Source organism: Hemiscyllium ocellatum, chromosome 1 (assembly GCF_020745735.1).
Source record: "Hemiscyllium ocellatum isolate sHemOce1 chromosome 1, sHemOce1.pat.X.cur, whole genome shotgun sequence".
Taxonomy (NCBI): Eukaryota; Metazoa; Chordata; class Chondrichthyes; order Orectolobiformes; family Hemiscylliidae; genus Hemiscyllium; species Hemiscyllium ocellatum.
Window position 1 is genome coordinate 154,762,886 of NC_083401.1, and position 27,953 is coordinate 154,790,838.

The 27,953-nt window shown below is 42.5% G+C and overlaps 1 protein-coding gene across 2 annotated transcripts in view; it reads right to left on the reverse strand.

Moving 5' to 3' along the window:
* The window catches only part of fstl5 (follistatin-like 5), a 532,169-nt gene that overhangs the window by 128,313 nt on the left and 375,903 nt on the right, over positions 1-27,953 (reverse strand). For both annotated transcript variants that reach the window (XM_060832827.1, XM_060832822.1), the window contains exon 9: positions 5,092-5,226. In XM_060832827.1, coding sequence (XP_060688810.1) covers positions 5,092-5,226 — 135 coding nt within the window. The remainder of the gene's footprint in view (positions 1-5,091; positions 5,227-27,953) is intronic.

Here is a 27,953-nt window from a genome sequence, read left to right on the forward strand (position 1 = left end):
GTTTCACTTTATTTTCTGTGTTTTAAAATGGCAATGCTAAACAACACTTTTCACTGTATTTATAAAAGCAACATGGAACAATAAATTAAATCATATCAAATTATAGGCGTTCCAGTACCGCAAAGGATCCAAAATTGGAATGCAAAGCTGACCCATTGGCCATTTATTCATCAATGGAAAGAAAATTACTTTTGTCTTACTGTTACATTTACAGTGCAGGTTTCTGACAAAAGCAAGACTAAAGAATTTACAGATGTTGGAAATCCGAAATAAAGACAAAAATTGCTGGAAAAACATAGCAGGTCTGGCAATATCTATGGAAAGAATGCAGAGTGAACACTTCCATTCCGGAGACACTCCTTCAGAATAGCTGCGAGTTTCTGGCCATCATTTGACTCTTGATGCCTGTGTCCAGAATGTTTCAAACTTTCTTCCAGTGACAAAAAGCTTCGCTCCTTGGGACTCGGACTAACAGGAACATTTTTTGTGTTGTTATCAGGAAGCGGAATTAGGGACAATTTTCTCGCTTCATGCTGCTACAGACACATCTATCACGACTGCTCCTTGTGATGTTGATGCACGGTGAACTGATTTCCTGAACTATTCTTTTTCATTTGGGGAAAGTCATATGGAGAGCTCACGTGTGCAGTTCAGGCTCCCCAATAGTACTGTGGGAAAGTTGTCAAAATTGCCCTTAATATTTGAAGTAATTGTTTTTTATATTTCACTAGCAAGACAGCATTTACTACTCATTCTTGATTGTTCAGAGGGCATCAACTGTCAGCTACACAATGCAGGGTCAGAGATGCAAACAGAGCAAACTAGTCAGGAATAATAGACCATTCCTATAATACATTATTGAAAAAATGGGTACTTCCCAGCAATTAGGCAATTCATGGTCATTTTCTGGTATCATCCATAATTATTGTGTTTATTGAATTCAATTTCTTCAACTTGGCAGAATTTATCTATCAGAAATCTATTATTGTAACTAACAGTTTAGATCAATACAGCGAAATGTTATATTATTTTAATTCAACAACTGAAGTCCACAGCACAGGAGGTTGTGTTTCTGCTGGCTGTTTATTAGGCCAAGTCAAATCTACTCCCACTGCCCCGTACTTTCCTCACAAACTTGTATCTTCCTTTGCCTTCAATGTTTTTCTTTCAACCAAATGCCTCAATCATTTTTTTCAGTCATTTTACAAAGGGGTTTGTCATGATTGCCAGCAGACCTCAGAGAAAGCCTTTTCCAGAGCCAGATTTAGACTCTGATACCAGTACAGGGGCTTGGAAAGGGTCAGATCGACACTCAGGGTGATCAGAGTCAGGGTATTCTCCACATAACAGGTGAGGAGTTGAAAGATGGCTGTCTAACACTGTCTTTATTCTTTTTGCCCTACTGGGGGCTACTTTCCTCCTGAAATGAGAGAGAGAGAGAAAGAGAGACAGGTTTTTAGGAAAGATGAAAGTGGGTGCACAGCCATTTCTTTTCACGTAGGTGGGAAGTGTCTTGAATGAGCGATGAGGCAGCACAAAGGGCATGTAGGGTTAGTGTGGTCAAGTTGGAGTGAGCATGTGGGGGAGATGTTGCAGGCATTGGTGACAGTGGTAGAGATTGAAGCTTGGTGGGAGGTGAGTACAAAAGGAGAGATGGAGTGAGTTTGAGATAGTAGAGAGAAGCTGGTGGCACGGTGGCTCAGTGGTTAGCACTGCTGCCTCATAGTACCTGGGTCCCAGGTTTGATTCCAGCCTCAGGTGACTGTGTGGAGTTTGCATGTTCTCCCCGTGTCTGTGTGGGTTTCCTCCCACAGTCCAAAGATGTGCAGGTTAGGTGAATTGGCCATGCTAAATTGCCCATAGTGTTAGGTACATCATTCAGAGGGGAATGGGACTGGGTGGGTTACTTTTCGGAGGGTCAGAGTGGACTTGTTGGGCCGAAGGGCCTGTTTCCGCACTGTAGGGAATCTAATCACTTACACTGAGGGAGAAAGTCATTAAAATAAAACAAAAGAACTGCAGAAGTTGAAGATTTGAAACAAACACCCTGAAAGGTCACTGGACTTGAAACATTAACTTGGTTTTCTCATCACAGATTCTTTAGAAATTTCGATTTTTGTGTGTTGGAGAAGGTTATTGATCTGTGCTGGACAATGCTCTGCATTTCTCTGTGAGACTTCATCTCCAAGAAGCAACCTTGGACCAGGACGGCATGAACTGGTATCCATTAGACCACGATTTGTAGAAGCAGAATTAGCCCATTCAGACCATCGTGTCAGCTCCATTGTTCCATCATGGCTGGTTGGTTTCTAAACCTCATTCTCCTGCATTATCCCTATAACCCTTGACCCTCTTAGTAATCCTATTGCCTAGCCATCCATGTCTTAAAGACACTCAAAGACTTGGCCTTTACAGCCCTCGGTGGCAATGAGCTCCACAGATGCATTACCTTCTGGCTGAAGAAACTCTTCCTCATCTCAGCTCTGAATGCTCCTCCCTTCGTTCTGAGACTACGTCCTTAGGTCCTAGTCTCTCCTACGAGTGGAAACATCTTCTCCATAATCATTTAACCGAGGCTTTTCAGTAATTTGTTTCAATGAGATACTGCCTTGATCCTTTTAAACTCTGAATTCAAAACTAGAGTCCTGAACTGCTCCTCTTGTGACAAGTCCAACACTATGGCCTCCAATGCTCGTTCAGTGAAAAGACAAAGTCTTGCCTCTATTACTACATCCACCAGCACCCCCAGATGCCTGTCTGCAGAGCTGTGTGTTGAATTCACCAGTCTCGGGCAGATGGAAGGAACAGACAGGGCAGCTCCAGACCTGACAGGTGCACAACAAGATTTAAAGATGGCATTGTAGAATGGATGCCACCGAAATCTGGGATGCTCTCTGATTGGCAAGTTGTTCTGGAAATGACATGTAGGAAGATGGGACTAGAATCAGGTGTGAGGGAAACCAGAGAGAGCAGGGTAAGTGATTTATGAGGAGACAGTGAGATCTGCAGATGCTGGAGGTCAGAGTTGAGAGTGTGTTGCTGGACAAGCACAGCAGGCCAGGCAGCATCCGAGGAGCAGGAGATTCAGTGTTTCAGGCCAGAGCCCATACGTAGTTCATGAATCAGGTTTGGTAAGATGCAGCATAAAAACTTGGCCTGGCAACTGAAATCCCTCCAAAAAACTCATTCAACTTTAACCTAGCCAAATAAAATGCAGGATGCAACCCCTAATCTCTGATTTGCTGATGTAGTCACAAGATTCATACAATGAATCCAGTTCAGTTTGTGGTCATCTTGGAAATGCTCAAGATGTTAATAGTGGGGTTTCAGTGATAGTATGACCATTGAACATCAATGAGTTAGATGGTAGCTTTTTTCCACCAACATCCAAACACATATTGCTATAGTTTTGTGTCATTAAATCCAAATCATTGATACAGATTGTGAAGTGACAATGGCTAACTTAGTCTTATTGACCTCACAAAGTCCAGCTAAGCAACATTTGTGGGCTAGTGCCATAATTGGGAGAGCAACAGGCAAACAACAGCCTGACAGATATACCCAAGACATCATATCCCAGAAAGCACTATCACCAGCTATGGGGATTTCCTGTTCCAGTGGCAAGGAAGACCCACAAAGGTCCATGGATTACAATTGAGAGGGAGTTGCCCTAAGAGCCCTCAGCAATGGCCCTGACTCCATGATATCTCACTGCATCATGTCAACATGGGCCATGAAAACTTCCTGCTGATAACTACATTCTGCACTGCTTTACCAAGCCCCTCCTTCACCACTTGTAGGCAACACTGAGTGAGGATGGCAAAGGTGTAGAATAAATTCTTTATGGGGGACTTCATGTCCACCGTCAAGAGTGGTTCATCAGTACCACTGTCTACCGTGCTGATCAAGTCCATGGGTTTGCAAAAGGGCTGAGCAAACCGACTACACAGAAAAATGCACTTGACCTTACTCTCACCAATCTGCTTGTCAGGTGACAGTAATCAGAAGAAGAAATAGGAAGAGGTGTGGCTCTCATGTGGGAAACCTGAACACATTTGAATGCAGAAGCCAGGAGTGTTGCAGCTTGTAAGTCCCCAAAGGCCTGTCCATTATCTATAACAGACGAATCAGAGGGGTTATGGAACAATCTCCACTTGTGCGGGTGACAGCACCTTCAACAACAGTCAAGAAGCTTCAGGATAAAGCAGTTGGCTCGATTAGCACCACATCCACAAACATCCACTCCCTTCCCTTGGACAACGCCTTCCAATATCACAACCACTTTCATCCAGAAGGACAGCAGACACGTAGGAACATCACCTTCTGCAAATTCCCCTCCAAGCTACTCACCATTCCTGACTTGAGAAAATATCATTGTTCCTTCACTATCACTAGGTCAAAATCCTGGCATTCTCTCCCTAACAGCCCTGTGGATCTACAGACAGCAGACAGACAGCAGCAGCTCAAGAAGGCAGCTCACCACCACCTTCGCAAGAGCAACAAAGGATGGGCAACAAATGCTGGCCAGCCGGAGACACCCAAGTCCTGCGAGTGAATAAAAAAAATTGTGCCCTTTGTGTGAACAAATAAAAATTTTCCAAGGATTCAATTCACTTTAGTTGAATGTTATATCATCTCAGAAATAACTGCATGAAAATTCCCATAAAGTGAACTGTTTTGAGGTAGGGTTATTTTCATGTAATTTATTGTGATACTTTCAATGCAAATAATTGCAGCAGCTAGTTTTCACAATCAAAGATTCCCACAATAAATTCATATGTTCCTTCTTTTGTCTACTTGACAAAGAAAACTCTCTCCTCCTCAATTCTGCTGTCAGACTTTTAATGACATTCTGACAGACAAAAGTTTTGCTTTGATGACTTATTCATTAATGTTTCATAGCACTTCACACAACAGAAGACTGGCATGAAGTTCAGGTTAGCTGCTCCATTGCCACTGTTAGTGAGACTCAGAGTTTTTTCACTTTGAATGAAAACTTCATGCATTTCAGCATCCTTTCACATTCTTTGAAGCACTCAAAATCCGTGCTGATAAGGCCAATAATAAAATGTTTCCAAAAGTTTTACATACGTGTCTTTCTGGCTGAATCTTCCACGAAAAGTGATGAAATATCTTCATCCACTCCCGCATCATTTTTGGCAATGCAGGTGTAGGCACCAGTATCTTCATAGCGCACGTTACTAATGTGCACTCCACTCCCATTTGCTGCAAAATACAAATCAATATTTTATATGCTCCTTTTACTTAATTTTCAAACAAAATCAACATTTAGATTGAAAAGGAATACCAATATTTATATATTATATATTTCAGAAATATTCTACAATAATTCAGATGGAATGAATTGTTTTGAGATAAAAATTATTGTGTTAATGTAACTAATTATAGCAGCTAGTTTGAATAATCCAATTTCCCACAGCCCAGAAGATAAACTGCCAATTCATTTGTTCAGTTTTTCTGATAATTTTAGTGCTGGAACATTTATTGCCAATAACTCCAGGAGAAATTTCTGCTCTTCTCTCAACCCTGCCAGAGATTTTAGATGATCTTCTGTCACTCGGGACATTGGTTTAATGACTTTGTTATTCGTATCTCCCAGCATTTCATAAGATATCACATTAGCATAAAGTGTCAGTAATATGCTCGAGTCCTTGAGCTGGTTTGGACAAATACGTGGCAAACATTTGAATAAGTAATATCAAATGATCTAAGCTGACATTCTGGCACATTAAATGAACAAAAAGGATCCAACCAACCTGAACGATTAAAATCACTCATGACATGTTCACTCCTATTATAATTTTAAGAAGGACTATCACAGAATCACTGAAGTGTTACAGCACAAAGGGAGGCCTTTCAGTCTATCATGTCAGCACCAGCGATCCAATGAGCATTGTAAATTTGTTCCACTCTCCGGCTCACCTCCACAATACTTCTAGGCAGCGCATTCCATTCAAGTGAAACGTTTTTTTAAAATCACATTGTTTTTGCTACTTTTGCAAACCACTTTAAATCAGTGTACTCTCACTCTCGAGCGCTTTACAAGTGGCAACAATTTCTCCCTACCTATTCAGTCCAGACCTCTCATGATTATGAAAACTTCCGTTAGATCTCACTTCTTATCTTCAGGGTGAATCTCTGCAGTCTAGCCTCACAACTGATAATTTCCATCACTAGAACTATTTTATTCAATCTCTTCTACATTCTTTGAAATGTGTTCATATCCATTCTATACAGTGGCACCAGGATGGTACACTTCTCAAGCTTTTGCAGGAGCAGCAGCGGCAGCATTAATACAGTCATCAATATAATAAAGAGGTGAGGGGTGGTGTATCAAATGCCTTTTGAAAGTTTGCATTAACCACATCAACAACATTATCCTCTTTGATCTTTCCCATTACCTCTTCCGAATATTCAAGCAAGTGGGTGGCATGGTGTCTCAGTGGTAAGCACTGTTACCTAACACTGCCAGGGACCTGGGTTTGACCCTAGCTTTGGATGATAGTCTGTATGGAGTTTGCATGTTCTCCCAGTGTCTGTGTGGGTTTGCTCCCACAATCCAAAAAGATGTGCAGGACAGGTGAATTGGCCATGCTAAATTATCAAGTCAGGGGTAAATATAGGGTAGGGGGGTGGGTTGCTCTTCAGAGGGTCAGTGTGGACTTGTTGGGCCAAAGGTCGTTTCCATACTGTAGGGAATCTAATCTAATTTACTTTTTAAAAAAGTTAGTTAAACAAGATTTTTCATTCAGAGACTGTGCTTTTTTTCTTAGACAATCCATTTTTCTTCATATTTTGACTAATTCTGTCCTGAATAAATGTTCCTTGGAGATTTTTTGCAAGTGACATTAAGCTGACTGATTGATAACTACTGGGCTTAAGATTAGAATGGTGCTGGAAAAGCATAGAAGGTCAGGCAGCATTCAAGGAGCAGGAAAATCGACATTTCGGGCAAAAGCCCTTCATCAGGAATCTTGATGAGCATTCCTGATGAAGGGCTTTTGCCTGAAACATCGATTTTCCTGCTCCTGAGATGCTGCCTGACCTTCTATGCTTTTCCAGCACCACTCTAATCTTGACGCTAATCTCCAGCATCTGCAATACCTACTTCTGCCTAACTACTGGCTTATCCTAACAATCTTTTGTGAACAAGAATGTGCAGTTGCAATTCTCCAGTCCTCTACTACCTCCCTTAAGTCTGAAGAAGGACTGACACATTATGGCCAGTCCCCTCTATAAATTTCACTTTTATTTCCTTCAGATCCTTGGATGCTTTTCATTCGTACAGTGTCTGGCAAATGTAAACGTCGATAGCCTACTTAACACTTCCTCTTAGCGATTTTGAGCTATGTTAGTGACAGAGCTTTTTGATTCCTACTCATCCTTTTTTTGCTACAGATGTGCCTGTCAAAGACCTTGGGTTTCCCCTTTACCTTGGTTGCCAATCGTTTCTCATAATCTCTCTTTGCTTCTCTGATATACAGGTTTACCTCCTCTGAATAATCCGCATTTCTCTTGTTTCCCAATTGTATTTTCTACCTGACACTTGTAATCTTTTTAAATTTATTTATCTTAATTTCCAACTTCTTCTCCATCCAGGGAGTTTTAGTTCGGTTTGACTACCTGTTCCCATTTGTGACAATATACCTTTACTTGATCGAGCCCCTCTTTCAAAGTCACCCACTGACTAATGAAAGTATTTAAACATTTTTAAGGGACAAGCTACTGTAATAGAAATATTTAAACATCTTGAAGGAATAGGGTATGGGAATAGTGGACAAAATGCCAGGAAATGTTGTGTGTGAAGTTAAAACAATTTTCTGCCAATTATTATAAACTCAAACATTAAGCATAATAATTTTCCTTTTTAGCAGCATAAACAGAAGAATACATAATCCAAAATATGTCACTCTTCTCTTTCAGTTCCATTCTACCTCTATTTAGAAGTCAATTGGGTGGTCCAGTAAGTAAGCAGGGAATTGGGTGTGTTTGCTCTGAACATTCATGATTGGTTTCAAAGGCTCCTACCTGAGAGGGATCTAGAGCATGTGGTCCCTTGCATGTCTCCAACAAGAGATCCAGACTCAGAAATTGGCCTCACTTTTCAAAATAGTATCAATGCTGAACTAATTATTTTGTTGAAGTATCAATAGCAAGGGGACACATTTTTAAAGGGAAAGGCATCAGGTTAGAGTGGTTTTGAGTAAGATGTTTTTCACCCAGAGGTAGTGATCTGGGATAGAGGCATAGAGTCATGCAACATGGAAACAGATCCTACGGTGCAACCAATCCACACCAACCATGTTCTCAAACTAAACTAACTCCACCTGCCTCCGATTCGTCCATATTCCTCCAAATCTTTCCTATTCATGAACTTGTTCAAATGCCTTATAAATGTCTATTTTTTATATCTCTAACCCTGCGTTACTGGTGTTAGAGCTGTCCATATTTGAGAGACACAAAATGAATGACAAAGTGATTAAAACAGAATTAAAAGCCTTCTCCAGCATTTAGACACAAAATGGCAGATAAGTGATTCAAGCAGAATTAAAAGTCTGCTCCATTTTTTAACTATCTTTCAGAAGGGATTATTCTGAGGCAAATGCAGTATTGCATGAACTACAGGTGTAAGGAGTGTTGGTAGAGACAGTCCTGATAAGAAATGTTCAAGAACAGACAGTCTGAAGATTTGTTACAAACATTGAAATAAAGAGGTAAACTTCTGCTATAACAAACACAGATGAACTAGTGGCTCCATAAAAAAACTGAGAGATCAAACAAGTTCATGAAACTATGACAGGTGATCAATTCCAGCCTCATTAATCAAAGGATGCTGTCCCATTAAGTAAAAAAACATCAGTCAGAGCAAGGACAATAAATCTCAATCCCAAAGTCAGTCAGCCGAACTCATCATGCAGCTGTGAAAATGGCAATAAAGTTATTTTGCAGTAGTTAGGTTATTTATTTATTTACTTTTTAAAAACATTATTCTCAATATTAAGAAATAGGTAAAGATTCTTCAGATAATCACAGGGATAGATTCCAATTTAATTACAGATACTTATATTCCACGACCACACTTTGAAAGCTAGTGCTTTAAAATAAATTGATAGGATTCTTAGAAAGATCTCAAGGCCTGGAGTGTATAATATCTGTTAAATACCACGTGATCATGGGAACGTATGGCTGTCCAAAGGAATTTATGCCATTGATTAGATGGAGTTGGATGCACGGAATAAGAGGAAGGGCAGAGTAACAATATTGTGTTTGGTTACAGTAATGTAATCAATGTACTTCACACAGCGGGTTGTGAGTTCATGGAATGCCCTGCCCGTATCAGTGGTGAACTCTCCTTCTTTATGGTCATTTAAGCGGGCATTGGATAGGCATTTGGAAGTTATTGGGCTAATATAGGTTAGGTAGGATTCGGTCGGCGCAACATCGAGGGCCGAAGGGCCTGTACTGCGCTGTATCCTTCTATGTTCTATGTTCTATGTATAAAATGTATAAAATATTGCATCTCACATAAAATCCAGAGTGTCATTGATTTGTCTTCTAATGTGAGCTAAAGGTTAATGGAACAACTGTGTTTTCATATTGAGACCAGACTTGTAGGGGGTATGGGAGGGGGAGGGACAGGGGTCTTTGGCCCTCTCCCTGCACAAACCGGTGACTGTTTGAATATAAATAGAAACTGCCAAAGTGCCTAAATTCTGTCTGCCACCTGAATCTTTGTCCTTGGATGAAGTTGGGGGAGGGGGGGGGTGGGTTTGGTCCTACAACTTATCATATCCTGATAGATCTTTTCTGAATCCTCCCCAACATAATAATGTCCGTTGTATAACTGGGCAACCAAAACTGCATACAATACTCCAGACAAGGCCTCATTAATGTCCTTTACAATCTCAACATGAGATTTCAACTCTTAGACTCAATGTTTCAGCAATGAAGGCAAGCATGCTAAACGTCTTAACCATCCTGTTTTCATGTGATGCAAATTTCAAAGAATTATGCACCTGAAACCCTAGGTCTCCCTGTTCTCCAACCCTATCATTAATTATATAAACCCTGTCCTTTTTTGTATTACCAAACTGCAATCCAAATTAAACACCATCTACCACTCCTCAACCTATTGACCCAGTTGATCAAGAGTCTGGGGTGGTTGTTGATGTGGGCAATCTTATAACTCTTAAAAAGTGCCTAGATGAGCATTGAAATATCATAACACTTAAGGTCACAGGCTCAGTGCTGGAAAGTCAGACTAATGTAGCTTTAGTATTTTTTGTGATATAGACTTCAAGCGCCTTTCATGATTCTAGACGAGACATATGATTAGATTACAGTGTGGAAACAGGCCCTTCGGCCCAACAAGTCCACACCGACCCGCCACCCACACAGACAGACCCATTCCCCTACACCTAATACCATGGGCAATTTAGCATGGCCAATTCATCTAACCTGCACATGTTTGGACTGTGGGAGGACACCAGAGCACCCGGAGGAAACCCACGCAGACAACGTGCAAACTCCACACAGACAGTTGCCTGAGGCAGGAATTGAACCTGGGTCTCTAGCACTGTGGGCAGCAGTGCTAACCACTGTGCTACCGTGCCGCCCAAATGCGAGTTTTGTATCTCCAAGCAATTTCAGATCTCATATTCTTTCAGTATATTTTTCTCTTAGATTTTTATTGAAGTAAATATATTCAGTCAACTAACACTGATGAATAACTGACTAGATTTTAGCTGCGCTGATGACTTTGACATATTGCAACTTTTCAAAATTGTGCATACTTTAAACATCGCTGGATATATCATTAAATTTTCATGTGTTCTGCAACAGTATTTTTATTTCCGCAAAATATTTGCTCTTTCAATTTAATAATTTATGATCTGAATTTCATATAAATGATTGTTTGGATGCAATGCAGCTTAATGTCATTAACAGCCTTTTTCTGGCACTCATTAAAATCCGGATGTGTACTTAGATTACACCAAATATTCTAGCACTTGTAATTGCAAACCTAACAACACTTTTTTTTTATGCTGAGAAGATGTTCCCCTCATGGTAGACTTTAAGTTGAGAAAGCATTGTCACAGAATTAAGGAGAGCCAACTTAAGACTGAGATGAAGAGGAAGAATTTTTCCTCTCAGAAGACTGACAATCTTTGGAACTCCTTGTCACAGACGGTTAGATTAGATTACTTACAGTGTGGAAACAGGCCCTTTGGCCTAACAAGTCCACACCGACCCGTCGAAGTGCAACCCACCCATACGTTTATCCCTTACCTAACACTACAGGCAATTTAGCATGGCCAATTCACCTGACCCACACATCTTTGGACTGTGGGAGGAAACCAGAGCACCCGGAGGAAACCCACGCAGACACGGGGAGAATGTGCAAACTCCACACAATCGCCTGAGGCGGGAATTGAACCCGGGTCTCTGGCGCTGTGAGGCAGCAGTGCTATCCACTGTGCCACCGTGCCACCCACAAGGTGTGCATTTAAGTCTGAGATAGACAAATTCTTGATCAGTCAGGGATCAAGCATTATAGGAAAGGACAGGAAAGTGCAATGATGTGGAGGTGCTCATGTTGGACTGGAGTTGGCAAAAATCACATGACACTAGGTTATAATCTGACAGGTTATGTGGAAGTTGAAGTTTTGGAGCCCTGCTCCTTTGTCAGATAACTAGTGGGGCAGGATCATAGGACTCAGACTTTATAGTAAAAGATCACAGTGTCATGCAACTGATGCAAAGTATTGAACAAACCTAGACTTGCTGTTAAGTCTTTAATCACTTAGAATGGGGACGCAGGTTTTGATTGATTAATATATAAATTTTTCTCTCAAGTCACAGTTCCAAGATAACATAAGGTTTTATTAAAAAAAAGGGACCACTCAGCTCAGACAATGCATTGAAGTGTGAGGTTAGAAACTGTCTGTATCCTAACCTTGAATCAGACTGGTTCTATTTCCAATGGACTGACTGCCTGTAGGTTGTGTGCTTTTGGAACAAATAGAATGTATCTGCAAATACACATTCACCCCATTGTGTGTGTGTGTGTGTGGTGTGATGAAATATATGCCTGTGAGTGGTTTCTGCATGAGTCTGAGTGTGGGTGTGTGTTTGTCTGAGAGAGAGAGCATTGGGAAGCTAGGGAGGAGATAGCAGAGCCATTGGCCTGGATTTTTATGTCGTCATTGTCAACGGGAATAGTACCAGAGGACTGGAGGATAGCGAATGTGGTCCCATTGTTCAAGAAAGGGAGTAGGGATAGCCCTAGTAACTATAGGCCAGTGAGTCTGACTTCAGTGGTGGGCAAAGTCTTAGAGAGAATGGTAAGGGATAAGATTTATGAACATCTGGGTAGGAATAACGTGATCAGGGATAGCCAGCATGGTTTTGTGAAGGGCAGGTCGTGCCTCACAAACCTTATTGAGTTCTTTGAGAAGGTGACTAAGGAAGTGGACGAGGGTAAAGCAGTAGATGTTGTGTATATGGATTTTAGTAAGGCGTTCGATAAGGTTCCCCATGGTAGGCTAATGCTAAAACTACGGAGGTATGGCATTGAGGATACATTAGAGGTTTGGATTAGGAATTGGCTGGCTGGAAGGAGACAGAGGGTAGTAGTTGATGGATTATGTTCATCTTGGAGCGCAGTTACTAGCGGTGTACCACAAGGATCTGTTTTGGGACCATTGCTTTTTGTTATCTTTATAAATGATCTAGAGGAAGGACTTGAAAGCTGGGTAAGCAAGTTTGCGGATGACACAAAAGTCGGTGGAGTTGTGGATAGTGAGGAAGGAAGTGGTAGGTTACAGCGGGATATAGATAAGTTGCAGAGCTGGGCGGAAATGTGGCAAATGGAATTCAATGTAGCTAAGTGCGAAGTCGTTCACTTTGGTAGGAATAACAAGATGATGGATTACTGGGCTAATGGTAGGCTACTTGGTAGTGTGGATGAGCAGAGGGATCTTGGTGTCCATGTACACAGATCTCTGAAAGTTGCCACCCAGGTAAATAGTGCTGTGAGGAAGGCATATGGTGTACTGGGCTTTATTGGCAGAGGAATTGAGTTCCGGAGTCCTGAGGTCATGTTGCAGTTGTATAAGACTCTGGTGAGGCCTCATCTGGAGTATTGTGTGCAGTTTTGGTCGCCATACTATAGGAAGGATGTGGAAGCTTTAGAACGAGTGCAGAGGACGTTTACCAGGATGTTGCCTGGAATGGTAGGAAAATCTTATGAGGAAAGGCTGAGGCACTTGGGGCTGTTCTCATTGGAGAAGAGAAGGTTTAGGGGAGATCTGATAGAAGTGTATAAGATGATTAGGGGTTTAGATAGGGTAGATACTAAGAACCTTTTACCGCTAATGGAGTCAGGTGTTACTAGGGGACATAGCTTTAAATTAAGGGGTGGTAGGTATAGGACAGATGTTAGGGGTAGATTCTTCACACAGCGGGTTGTGAGTTCATGGAATGCCCTGCCCGTATCAGTGGTGAACTCTCCTTCTTTATGGTCATTTAAGCGGGCATTGGATAGGCATTTGGAAGTTATTGGGCTAGTATAGGTTAGGTAGGATTCGGTCGGCGCAACATCGAGGGCCGAAGGGCCTGTACTGCGCTGTATCCTTCTATGTTCTATGTATATGGAGGTGGTCTGTGTGAGTATGTGAGTGTGATCATGTGTAAGTGTGTGTGTATGTATATGTGTGTACATGTGCTTGTGTGTGAGGTCTGAGGTGTTTGTTTAAAGGCGAGCAGTGGAGGCATAGGGAAAATCTTGACAATGTGCTCACCCTCATCGATAATGTGTTACAGGCGGCAAAGAACATGGTTTCTCTGTTCCTGGGAAGTATTGGACGATGAAGGGTCGTATCCTGTATCTGTCGCCCGATGTGGTCATTATGGTAGCTCACTGTGACACGTCAAAACTGGCGATCAAAGAGTTCGTCATAAAGTCCCTACAGTGTGGAAACGGGCCCTTCAGCCCAAAGAGTTCACACCGACCCTCTGAGCAGTAACCCACCCAGACCTGCTCCTGACCTTATTACCCTATATTTACCCCTGACTAATGCACCTAACCTACACATCCCTGAACACTATGGGCAATTTAGCATGGCCAATTCACCTAAGCTGCACACCTTAGGATTGTGGAAGGGGACCAGAGCAAACCCCACACAGACCGTCACCTGAGGCAGGAATTGAATCTAGGTCCCTGGTGCTGTGAGGCAACAGTGCTAATCATTGTGTCACCCCACAGAGTTGAGCATCATACACTGTTCTAACAAGGGTGTCCCTCAACACCTTCAGTGGTCCATCACATTCCTCCTCATCTGAACAGATGCTGCGTATGCATAGGGCATGTCTGTAGGGGACAGCTGTTTTAAAATGTTTGGAGTGGAAACTAGAGAAGAGCAGGCTATCGTGGGCCTGCGGAAGAGTGAGGTACTGAAGTGCCACCCTTGATGGAGATGCATGTTTCCAAGAATGAGACTGATTCTAAAGAGCAGTCCATGGTAAGTCTGGTAGTGAGATGAAACTTGTTGATACCACTATGTAGTTGTTTCAGCACATCTCACCATGGGTCCAGAGGAAGAAAATGTTATCAATATACCTGGTGGATAGTGTTGGTCGGAGGTCCTGTGCAGCAAAGAAGTTTTGTTCGAACCTGTGCATGAAAATATTGACATATTGGGGTGCAAATTTGATCCCCATGGCTGTTCCGTGTGTCTGGATGAAGAACTGGTTGTCAAAGGTGAAGAGATGGCCGAGGATGAAATAAATGAGTTGAATGGTGCTTGGTGATTGGCAGTTATTGGTACTGAGTATTGAGGCTGTCATAGCAATGCCATTGTCATGGGGAATGCTGGGGTAGAGTGCTGAAATATCCATTGCAATGAGAAATGTTCCTAGTTTGACTTGTCTGTGGGTGCTGAGATTGTGTAAGGAATCTGTGGTGTCACGACAGATGTTGGTGGTCCCCTATTCAATGGGTTTCAAGATACCCTTGACATAGCCAGAGAGGTTCTCATACAGGATCCCAATGCCTGATATGATGGGACATCCATGTGTGTTGGCTTTTGTGTATCTTTTAAAGGCAGTACAAGTGCCCCATGCAAGAAGTAAGTGCGGTAAGAGTGCATAAGGTACTCTGAAGGACTGGATCAAAAGTCTTAATCAATCTGTTTAGTTGATAGTTGCGTTTTTTGGTCAGATTGGTAGGTAACTGAAATAGTATTTCTGGTTGTTCAATTGTCAATATACTTCCTTGTAGTTGTTCATTCTATTCTGAATGACAATGGCTGCTGTTTTGATGGCAATGTTGGAATTGGATGGCATTGTGTTATGATTGGGTGATGTTCTGGTCTACCTTGTGGATGTGGCTGATGAATCTGGCATTCACTTATTTCCTGACAGTTTCAGCGCATACATGTCAACAAAAATGAAAGTGAGGAATGTCAGATCAGCCATATGATCCTACTGAATGGTCAAGCAGGTGTGAGGAACCGAATGCCCGATGCCTGTTCCTAATTCTTCCGGTCTTCGAAGCATTTTCTCACCTTTTAAGTCTATGTGTGCCCCACACATTTTTGGTTAACACTGCAAATTGGTACTAGACCTTGTACAATAATATGCTTCAACAAACTGCAAGAAGTTAGTGAAGTAGCAGCAAGGACTAGAACTCACTGACTGACTTTGCTCTAAGTTTATTTACTCTAAAAGCATTTCACTCTTAACACGTGACGTTACTGGAATCAAGTGGTCATAATATCAGGAAATCAAAATTTTCTATAAGTTGATTCATTATAATTTCCAAAAGGACTACACAATTCCAGATTTCAATTCAACCTGGTTTAAATAACGTCAAAAGATAAATTTCAGGAATGAATGAGGAATGACTGTCCTTGTCTTCAGAAGAGCACTTGACTGAGTGTGGGATCAAGAAGGCCTGGGAAAACTGAAGTAAAGGGGAATTGCAGAAACAGGTAGGAGTCATACCCGGTGTAAATGAAGTTGGGTGTGGTTGTTGAAGGTTAGACCATAAGACATAGGAGTGGAAGTAAGGCCATTCGGCCCATCGAGTCCACTCCACCATTCAATCATGGCTGATGGGCAATTCAACTCCACTTACCAGCATTCTCCCTGTAGCCCTTAATTCCTCGTGACATCAAGAATTTATCAATCTCTGCCTTGAAGACATTAAGCGTCTCGCCCTCCACTGCACTCTGCGGCAATGAATTCCACAGGCCCACCACTCTCTGGCTGAAGAAATGTTTCCGCATTTCTGTCCTGAATTGACCCCCTCTAATTCTAAGGCTGTGTCTCCTCGCCTAACAGAAACAATTTCCTAGCGTCCACCCTTTCCAAGCCATGTATTACCTTGTAAGTTTCTATTAAATCTCCCCTTAATCTTCTGAACTCCAATGAATACAATCCCAGGATCCTCAGCCGTTCCTCGTATGTTAGACCAACCATTCCAGGGATCATCCGTGTGAATCTCCGCTGGACACGCTCCAGTGCCAGTATGTCCTTCCTGAGGTGTGGGGACCAAAACTGAACACAGTACTCCAAATGGGGCCTAACCAGAGCTTTATAAAGTCTCAGTAGCACAACGGTGCTTTTATATTCCAACCCTCTTGTGATAAATGACAACATTGAATTCGCTTTCTTAATCACGGACTCAACCTGCATGTTTACCTTTAGAGAATCCTCGACTAGCACTCCTAGATCCCTTTGTACTTTGGCTTTACGAATTTTCTCACCGTTTAGAAAGTAGTCTATGCTTTTAGTCTTTTTTCCAAAGTGCAAGACCTCGCATTTGCTCACATTGAATTCCATCAGCCATTTCCTGGACCACTCTCCCAAACTGTCTAGATCCTTCTGCAGCCTCCCCACTTCCTCAGTACTACCTGCCTGTCCACCTAACTTCGTATCATCGGCAAACTTTGCTAGAATGTCTCCAGTCCCTTCATCCAGATCATTAATATATAATGTGAACAGTTGCGACCCCAACACTGAACCCTGCGGGATACCGCTTGTCACCGGCTGCCATTCCGAAAAAGAACCTTTTATCCCAACTCTCTGCCTTCTGTCAGACAGCCAATCCTCAATCCATACCAGTAGCTCACCTTGAACACCATGGGCCCTCACCTTGCTCAGCAGCCTCCCGTGTGGCACCTTGTCAAAGGCCTTTTGGAAGTCTAGATAGACCACATCCACTGGGTTTCCCTGGTCTAACCTACTTGTCACCTCTTCAAAGAATTCCAACAGGTTTGTCAGACATGACCTCCCCTTACTAAATCCATGTTGACTTGTTCTAATCAGACTCTGCTCTTCCAAGAATTTAGAAACCTCATCCTTAATGATGGATTCTACAATTTTGCCAACAACCGAGGTTAGGCTAATTGGCCTATAATTTTCCACCTTTTGTCTTGATCCTTTCTTGAACAAGGGGGTTACAACAGTGATCTTCCAATCATCCAGTGACTTTTGAAAGGTTAATCATGTCCCTGGCTCAACACCTTCAAATGCTTCAACAATAATCTTTCCTCCCATCACAAGGTCAGTGGAAGAGATAAAACATTTGTGACAAAACATGTTTCATTTCTATTTGTAACTCCTTCAAGAATAATAGCAACTAATGCCTACTGCAATGTCCAGGCTTGGGCTGAAAAGTGGCAAACATTTGTGCAAGGCACTGCTGCTCTATCAAGGGAGAAGCAATGGTTTAGGATTATGTCAGTGGGCTAGTCATCCAGAAGTCAAGATTAGAGTGGTGCTGTAAAAGCACAGCAGGTCAGACAGCATCCAAGGAGCAGGAAAATCGATGTTTCAGGCAAAAGCCCTTCATTATTTTTGCTCGAAACGTCGATCTTCCTGCTCCTCGGATGCTGCCTGACCTGCTGTGCTTCTCCGGTACCACTCTAACCTTGACTCTGATCTCCAGCATCTGCAGTCCTCACTTTTGCCTAGTCATCCAGAAGTCCAGGCAAATTATCAGGGAAGGTAGGTTCAAATCTCACCATGACAGTATAATTTTTATTAATTTTATAAATCTAGATTGGAAAGGTAGTCTCAAAATTGTAGAAACTCATTTGATTTATGAATGCCATTTAGAGACAGAAGCCTTGCCAACCTCACCCAGTCTGATCTACCTGTGCCTCCGCAGTAATGTATTGACTCTTAACTGCCCTCTAAAGGAACTGAAACCACTGAACAAGACACTTGGCGCAAGATCAATTAGGGATAAACAACATAAGACAGCAATGTCCACTTCTCATGAAAAATAAAGAAAACAAACTTCCTTTTGACATTTTATGTGGAGGCTTCAGTGATGGCAATACACACCATCAACATCCTGAGGCGATAACATTGATAAAAAACCTGACTAAATTAGTCCTGTAAATACTGTGACAAATAGCATCAGAGAGGAAAGGGATTCTGCAGTGAGTAGCTAACCTCCTGGGTTCAGTAAGAGGTCCAAAAATTATTCAAGATGATTGTAAGCAAAACAGGAATCCACAGAAAGGGAATTACAGTACAATTAGACAAGATTTTGGATGTATAGGATGGGGAAGGAAACTGCAGGGGATGGGCACAATTGAAATGTGGAGCTTATTCAAGGAACAGCTAGTGCAGTCCTTGATAAGTATGCTCCTGTCAGGGAGCCATGGTTCATTAAGAAAGTTGAATCCCTTGTCAAGAGGAAGAAGAAGGCTTATGTTAGGATGAGATGTGAAGGCTCAGTTAGGGCACTTGAGAGTTACAAGTTAGTCAGGAAAGATCGAAAGAGAGAACTAAGAAGAGCCAAGAGGGGACATGAGATGTCGTTGGCAGACAGTATGAAGGAAAATCCTAAAGCTCTCTGTAGCTATATCAGGAATAAAAGAATGATGAGAGTAAGATTAGGACCAATTAAGGATAGCAGTGGGAACTTGTGCATGGTGTCCGAGGAAATAGGGAAATCACGAAATGAATGTTTTTCATCAGTATTCACACTAGAAAAAGACAATGTTGTTGAGGAGAATACTGAAATACAGGCTCTGAGACTAGATGGGATTGAGGTTCACAAAGAGGAGGTGTGAGCAATTCTGGAAAGTGTAAAAATAGATAAGTTCCCTGGGCCAGATGGGATTTATCCTAGGATTCTCTGGAACGTTAAGGAGGAGATTGTAGAGTCTTTGGCTTTGATCTTTATGTCATCATTGTCTACAGAAATAGTGCCAGAAGACTGGAGGAGAGCAAATGATTTCCCCTTGTTCAAGAAGGGGAGTAGAGACAACCCTGGTAATTATAGACCAGTGCGCCTTATTTTGGTTGTGGGGAAAGTGTTGGAAAAGTTTATAAGAGGTAGGATTTATAATCATCCAGAAAGGAATAAGTTGATTAGAGATAGTCAACATGGTTTTTTTTTAAGGGTAGGTCATGCCTCACAACCCTTACTGGGTTCTTTGAGAAGGTGACCAAACAGGTGGATGAGGGTAAAGCTGTGGATGTGGTGTATATGGATTTCAGTAAAGCATTTGATAAGATTCTCCACAATGGAGGCATGGGATTGAGGGTGATTTTATCTGTTTGGAGAAATTGGATAGCTGAAAGACAGAGGGTGGTGCTTAATGGGAAATGTTCATCCTGGAGTTCAGTTATTAATGGTATACCACAAGGATCTGTTTTGGGTCCACTGCTGTTTGTCATTTTTATAATCAAACTGGATGAGGGTGTGGAAGGATAGGTTAGTAAATTTACAGATGACACAAAGGTTGGTAGAGTTGTGAATAGTGCAGATGGACATTGTAGGTTACAGAGGGACATAGATAAGCTGCAGAGCTGGGCTGAGAGGGGGAAAATAGAGTTTAATGTGGAAAAGTGTGAGGTGATTCCCTTTGGAAGCAGCAACAGGAATGCAGAGTACTGGGCTAATGGTAAGATTCTTGGTAATGTAGATGAGCAGAAAGACCTCAGTGACCATGTCCATAGATCCCTGAAAGTTGCCACCCAGGTTGACAGAGTTGTTAAGAAGGCATAAGGTGTGTGAGCTTTTATTAGTAGAAGGATTGAATTTCGGAACCATGAGGTCACGCTGCAGCTGTACAAAACTCTGGTGCAGCCGCACTTGGGAGTATTGCATACAGTTCTGGTTACCGGATTATAGGAAGGATGTGGAAGCTTTGGAAAGGGTTCAGAGGAGATTTACTAGGATGTTGCCTCGTATGGAGGGAAGATATTCCAAGGAAAGGCTGAGGGACTTGAAGCTGTTTTCATTGGAGAGAAGGAGGTTGAGAGGTGACTTAATTCAGACATAAAAGATAATCAGAGGGTTAGATAGGGTGGACAGTGATAGCCTTTTTCCTCTGATGGTGATGGCTAGCACAGGGGAACATAGTTTTAAATTGAAGGGTGATCGATATAAGACAGATGTCAGAGGTAGTTTCTTTACTCAAAGAGTAGTCGGAGCATGGAACGCACTGCCTGTAACAGTAGTAGACTCACTAACTTTAAGGGCATTTAAATGGTCATTGGATAAACATATGGATGAAAATGGAATAATGTAGAATAGGTAGGCTTCAGATTGGTTCCACAGGTCGGCGCAATATTGAGGCCGAAAGGCCTGTACTGCCGGTAAAGTTCTATGTTCTATATTCTTGGTATCTAGTTATGTTTTTTTCTACGTGAGGAAACATTGTCTCGTGAGACAGTGTTTCAATCAAAATCTTAAATAACTTAAATAACTTCAACCTTCTGTTCTCTTTTTCCAAGATTAAAAGAAGACCAATCTGTTAATCTTTATTTGACATGATACAATGCAGTCCTGATAACATACTTGTCAATTCTCTTTGCGTGCTCTTTGATGTTTTCATATCATGTTCAATATAGATTTAGCATCAGCCCTTGGTCTAAATGGAATGGAAACATTAGTGGAGAGGCATCAGATTTAACTTCCCTAGTGGTCTACTGGTTAGGATTTGGCACTCTCACTGCTATGGCCTGGGTTCGATTCCCAGTCAGGGGATGTGAATTTTGGGGTGGCATTGTGGCTCAGTGGCCTCACAGCGCCAGGGACCCAGGTTCAGTTCCTGCCTCAGGCAACTGTCTGTGTGGAGTTTGCACGTTCTCCCTGTGTCTGCATAGGTTTCCTTCGGGTGCTCTGGTTTCCTCCCATAATCCAAAGATGTGCAGGTCAGGTGAATTGGCCATGCTAAATTGCCCATAGTGTTAGGTGCATTAGTCAGGGGTAAGTATAGGGTAGGGATATGAATCTAGGTGGGTTACTCTTCGGATGGTCGGTGTGGACTTGTTGGGCTGAAGGGCCTGTTTCCATACTGTAGAGAATCTAATCTAATCTAATCATTTCCCAGGTTGCACCTTTATGAAATTGAACAAAAAGGGCTATCTTGGGAGTCACATGTGTAGTCAGCTTAGTCTCCCAAATACTGATACACTGGTAGGGAAGTTGTAACATCTCCTCAACCAACTGCTTGCACAGGCTTTGATGAGTGGTGCCACATACCGATACTGCTCATCAAAGCCTTAGAGTCAAAGACAATCATAGAGACCTACAGTACCGTGACGGGTCCTTCAGTCCAAACTGGGCCACGCCAACCAAAATGTCCATCCATGCTAACTCCATTCCCTGCCTTTGGCTGATATTCTTAAACCTTTCCTATCCATGTATTTGTCCAAATTCCTTTTAAATATTGTTAATGTAACTGTGTCAACTACTTCCACTGACTGCTCATTCCATATGCGTACCCCCCTCTGTGAAAAAAAGTTGCCCCTCAGGTTCCCTTTTATTCTTTCTCTTCTAATCTTAAACTGATGCCCTCTAGTCCTCGATTCCCCAAACCTGGGGAAAAGACTGAGTGTATAAGATCACTCTATCAATGCCTATCGTGATCTTATACACTTCCGTAAGATCCCCCCCTCAGTCTCCTATGCTCTAAAGAAAAAATAGATTTTCCAACTTCTCCCGATAACTCAGACCATTTAGTACAGGCAACATCCTTGTAAATTCTTTCTGCACTCTTTCCAGTTTAATAACATCCTTTCTATAGCATGGTGACCAAAACTGAACACAATACTCCAAGTGCGGCCTCACCAACATCCTGTACAACTGCATCATAACTTCCCAACTTCTATACTCAATGCCCTGACTGATGAAGGCCAGTGTGCCAAAAGCCGCCTTCACTGTCCTGTCAATCTGTGACTCCACTTTCAGAGAACTGTGAACCTGAACTCCAAGGTCCTTTTTGTTCCACTACACTCCTTAAGGCTCAACCATTCACCATGAAACTCCTGCCTTAATTTGACTTTCCAAAATGCAACTCCTCACACTATCTATATTAAACTCCATTTGCCATTTCTTGGCTCACTTCCCAGCTGATCAAGGTCTTGCTGCAATTTCTGATAAGTGTTCTCTATGTCCACGATACCATTCATTTGAGTGCTATCGGCAAACCTACTCATCATGCCTTGTACATTCTCATCCAAATCATTGATCTAGATGACTAACAGCAATGGGCCCAGCATCGACCATAAGGCACACCTATCATCATAGGCCTTCAATCCAACAATCATCCATCTACTATTACCCTCTGCTTGCTACCAGCAAACTAATGTTTGTATCCAATTTGCTAGCTTCCCCTGGATTCCATGTGCTCTAACCTTCCAGGGCAGCCTACCATGTGGAACCTTATTAAAGGTATTACTGACATCCACATGGACTACGTCTTCCGCCCTGCCTTCGTCAACCTTCCTGGCCACTTTGTCAAAGAAGTCTAACAAATTGCTGATCACTTCAGCAGGGTCAGGGTCAAACATAATCTGGTGCAATTGCTGGCATTACAACTATAAACATTTTATAGTTACTAAAATTACATAGTTTCACTGGTAACTATTTGTAACAAAATAGTATTCACAATGAGATCCACAAATAGCACTTCAGGTGGTAAGCTTTTATGCAAAACACGTTGCAAGCTAGTGACTTTGATATAAATCGTACTGAGATCACAGAAGAGTATACTACACACAATAACTTAGGGCATAAGTTTCTCCTCCCAGATATTGCAGAGAAGGGGAAATAATTGAGTGAGTTGGCACTAGAGAGTTACTTCATCCCTTCTTGGCAACTCTCTAGGCTTTGGGTGAAAGATCTATGAATAACCTTCTTTACCTGTCACCAATTTATTCTGTTAAGTGGTTAACTAATGGTACTGAAGGGCCTCAAATTGGCACAACCTCAATTGTGTAGCAATTGATCCTTTCAATAAATTATCCTTGAGAGGAGCATATGACCTGCTGGTCCAATCAGGTATGGAGTGCGAATTCTACATAAGACATTAGTGGACTTGCCCAGCAATTGAATCAGGGAGTTAGGCATGTAAGGACTGTGCAATGTACACTGTAAATGAGTTGTAATAAATCATTGTTTTATGTTAATCAACCAACTCAGATTTTAAGAAAATAAGTCAGATTACAGAGTCCAGATATGTCCGGCCTGCAAAGCAAATGAAAATTAGAGTTGTTCAATTTGGCACCAGAAGGTTGGGTACATTTATGGAATGCCTAAAACTCTTTCTCCCTGCAAATGAAATAGCATGAGAGGAAAAACAGAGAGTGATTGTGTTAAACTACATGTGCAGCACAAACACACAAATCACATTCAAGTTCAATGTTCTTAAATGCCCTGATACCAAAATATTCATAAAGATCATAGAGTTACTCAAAGGGCACTACTCCTCCAAGGCCCCTGTTAATTTTACAGTTGTACCAGTGGATGATCCACCTCAACCTATACAGTGAAGCTCAGGGAAGTGACACAACTTTGCGATATTGGAATCACATTAAATGAGATGCTAAGACGTTCTGGATGTAGGTTTGCTTGCTGAGTTGGAAAGTTCATTTTCAGATGTTTCATCACCATACTAGGTAATATCATCAGTGAGCCTTCAGTGAGGCACTGGTGTTATGTCCCACTTTCTATTTATGGGTTTAGGTTACCTTGGGTTGGTGATGTCATTCCCTGTGATGGTGATGTCATTTCCTGTTCTTTTTCTCAGAGGGTGGTAGATGCGGGTCCAAATCAATGTGTTTGTTGATAGAGTTCCTGTTGGAATGCCAAGCTTCTAGGAATTCTTATGCATATCTCTGTTTGGCTTGTCCTACAATGGATATGTTATCCCAGTCCTTCCTAAAATGTATGTCAGGATACTAGTGATAGTGGGTCATGCCTTTTTTTGTGGCTAGCTGATGTTTATGTATCCTGGTGGCTAGTTTTCTGCCTGTTTGTCCAATGTAGTGTTTGTTATAGTTCTTGCAAGGTATTTTCTAAATGACGTTTGCTTTGCTCATTGTCTATATTGGGTCTTTGGAGTTCATTAGCTGCTGTTTTAGTGTGTTGGTGGGTTTGTGGGCTACCATGATGCCCAGGGGTCTGAGTTGTCTGGCAGCCATTTCCGAGACGTCTTTGATGTAGGGGAGAGAGGCTAGGGTTTCTGGACGTGTTTTGTCTGCTTGTTGGGGTTTGTTGCTGAGAAATCAGCGGACTGAGTTAATTGGGTACCCGTACTTTTTGAATACACTGTATAGGTGATTTTCCTCTACTTTGCGTGGTTCATCTGTGCTGCAGTGTGTGGTGGCTGGTTGAAATAATGTTCTGATGCAGCTTCATTTGTGGGTGTTGGGATGATTGCTTCTGTCGTTCAGTATTTGATCCGTATGTGTTGTTTTCCTGGAGACCCTGGTTTGAAGTTCCCAATTGGCTGTTTGCTCTACTGTGACATCTAGGAATGATGGTTTGTTGTTGTTTTCCTCCTCTTTAGTGAATTTATGCCAGTAAGGGTATTATTGATGGTCTTGAAGGTTTCCTATAATTTTTTCGTTTAGTGATGACAAAAGTGTCATCCACGTAGCGGACCCAACATTTGGGTTGGATGGTTGGCAGAGCTGTCTGTTCGAGTTTCTGCATTGCCTCTGCTAAGAACCCTGATATCGGAGATCCCATGAGTGTTCTGTTGGTTTGTCTGTAGGTTTTGTTGTTGAAGTGGATGGGAAGGACTTGTCTAGCAGTTAAATTGAGTAGCTTGGTATGTAAGGGCTGCATTATATACTCTGCAATTAAGGAGTAATAAATTGCTGTGCTATATTAATCAATCTATTGAGCCAAGCTTAAAGTTGCCACACATACCTTCCTGGCAGGTAAGAAAGGGGCTGGCATTCTGGACAGGAAACCAGAACAATCTGCAAAATGGTTTGGGGGTCTCTCTCATTTCTTCATTTCGGGGGTAATTTGATGAACATTTTGGTGGGGGAGCAAGGTAAAGGAACCTACAAAAACCATTTATCTACCCTTGTCTCTAACCGCTCCCCATCTCCTCTCCCCACACCCCTCACCCCCAGAAGAGTATCAAGATGACTTATCCTGTCACTACTGGATCCCCTGAGGAAAAGGCCTCTGAAATAACTCCACAGAGACTGTTATTCCATCACCCTGTCATCTTTTATTTACCCATGGAATATCGTTGAGACTAATCCAGGTTCTTCAGAGCCAGCTGTCAGAGTGAGCAGAACCTCTGACACTTCTGTTTCTATCTGCCTATGTCTATTTCCATCCATTCTACTGCCCCCACCCTTACCCTGCAAATCTGGGACAATCAGATTTAATTTAGTGTGGAGCCCTCTCTCCATTAGCAACTTTGGTGGAGCTATCACTGTAGTCAGAGAACATCTCCGGACACCCAAACCAACCAACCCCACCACCCCGTGGCTGAACACTTCAACTTTCCCTCCCACTCTGCTGAGGACATGCAGGTCCTAGGCCTCCTCCACCGCCACTCCCTCACCACCCAATGTCTGGAGGAAGAATGCCTCATCTTCTGCCTCAGGACTCTCCAACCCCATGGCATCAATGTGGATTTCACCAGTTTCCTCATTTCCCCTCCCCCAACCTTACCGCAGTTCCAACCTTCCAGCTCAGCACTACCCTCCTGACCTGTCCACCTGTCAATCTTCCTTCCCAGTAAAAAGTGAGGTCTGCAGATGCTGGAGATCAGAGCTGAAAATGTGTTGCTGGTTAAAGCACAGCAGGTCAGGCAGCATCCAAGGAACAGGAAATTCGACGTTTCGGGCCAGAGCCCTTCATCATCATACCTGATGAAGGGCTCTGGCCCGAAACGTTGAATTTCCTGTTCCCTGGATGCTGCCTGACCTGCAATCTTCCGTCCCACCCATCCGCTCCACTCTCCTCTCTGACTTATCGCCTTCACCCCACCTCCATCCACCTACTGCACTCTCAGCGACCTTCTCCTCAGCCCCATCCCACTCCCATTTATCTCTCCACCCTGAGGCTCTCAGCCTCACTCCTGATGGAAGGCTTTTGCCCAAAGTGTCAATTCTCCTGCTCCTCGGATGTTGCCTGACCTGCTGTGCTTTTCCAGTACCACAGTCTTGACCATCACAGTAATTGCATGAGGGATGGTCGTACAGTCACATACGAACCAGAACTTTTTGGTTTCTGGTGAAGCTGTCGGCGGTCTCTTTAAGCCTGCTTTCAAAGTTTGGACTGCTCTTTCTGCCAGACCATTGGGTGACGGATAGTAGGGAGCTGTCCTTGTACGTCCAAAACCATTTCACTACAGGAAATACTCGCAATCCCTACTGGTAAAAAATGGCAATATCTTCTGGGAGTTCATGTATCACAAAAAATGTGTGCAGTTTTTCTATCGTAGTCCCAATGTTTGGCGAATGAACGCTATGCATGTCCAGCCATTTTGAGTGGGGGTCCACAATGACTAAGAACTTTGACCCTGCGGAAGGACCTGTGTAGTCAGTGTGTGACCAAATACAGGGTTTACCTGCTCGTTCCCACGAATTTGGGAGAGCTGCTGGCAGTAGTTTTTTATCCTTGGTGGCACTCTGGGCACTGCCCACCAATGCAGCTATGTCTCCATCCAATCCTGGCCACTAGACATAACGTTTTGCCAACATCTTGATTTTGGAAACCTCTGGATAACCTGATGAAGTTCAGCCAGTATCTGGCAGTGACCTTTGCTCAGGACAATCACTCCTGCTTCCCATAGTAACATGCCATCCTCTACTGTGACCTAGTCTCTTCAAAACATGTTAATTCTTGCTGTGATTGCCCTTTGGTTTTCCACAACACCATTAGCTGTTTCAGTTTTGCCAGTTCCGGATCTTTCTGTATGAAAAGTCTGATATTATCAGCAAGTGTCTCCAGAAAATTAAAAACCAGTGTGGAGTATCTCTCACCAGGAGGTGGCTCAATGTATCTGCATTTGCTATTTGGCTTCCTGGAAGTTGTTCCAACTTGTAATTAAATGCACTTGGTACTAGAACCTAGTGGTGAATTCTGCCTGAAGCGATGTGCAGCACTGCCTTATCCGCTTGAAGTAGAACTAGCAGGAGTTTGTGGTCCATTAATATTTTAAAGTAACATCCATAAAGTATTGACAGAACTTCCTTACTCCAAATATGATCACCAAACCCCCCCTTCTCTATCTGGACATATTTACACGTTGCATTAGCCAAAGTCCTGGATGCATACGCTATTGGGTGTTCCTCTCCATTGAGTCACCTATGAGATAAATCCACCTCGATGGGGTGGGGTGGGACATCACATATCAATACCAGATCTCACTTGGGAACATAGTGTACAAACACTTTACAGCATGATAGCAGTTTCTTCACTCGCCTGAAAGCTATGGCTTCACTAGGTGACCGTTTCTAAGGCTGACGTTTTTTAAGAAGTTGATATAAAAGTGCCAAGATGGAGGCCAAGTTATGTATGAACTTTCCAGAATAATTTGCCAGCCCAAGGAAAGACCAAGCTCCAGAACTGACATGGCAGCTGGGGCACTTCTGATCATCTTTCGATAGGCGTAACCCAGTCTTGCTGACTCTGTAGCCCAAAT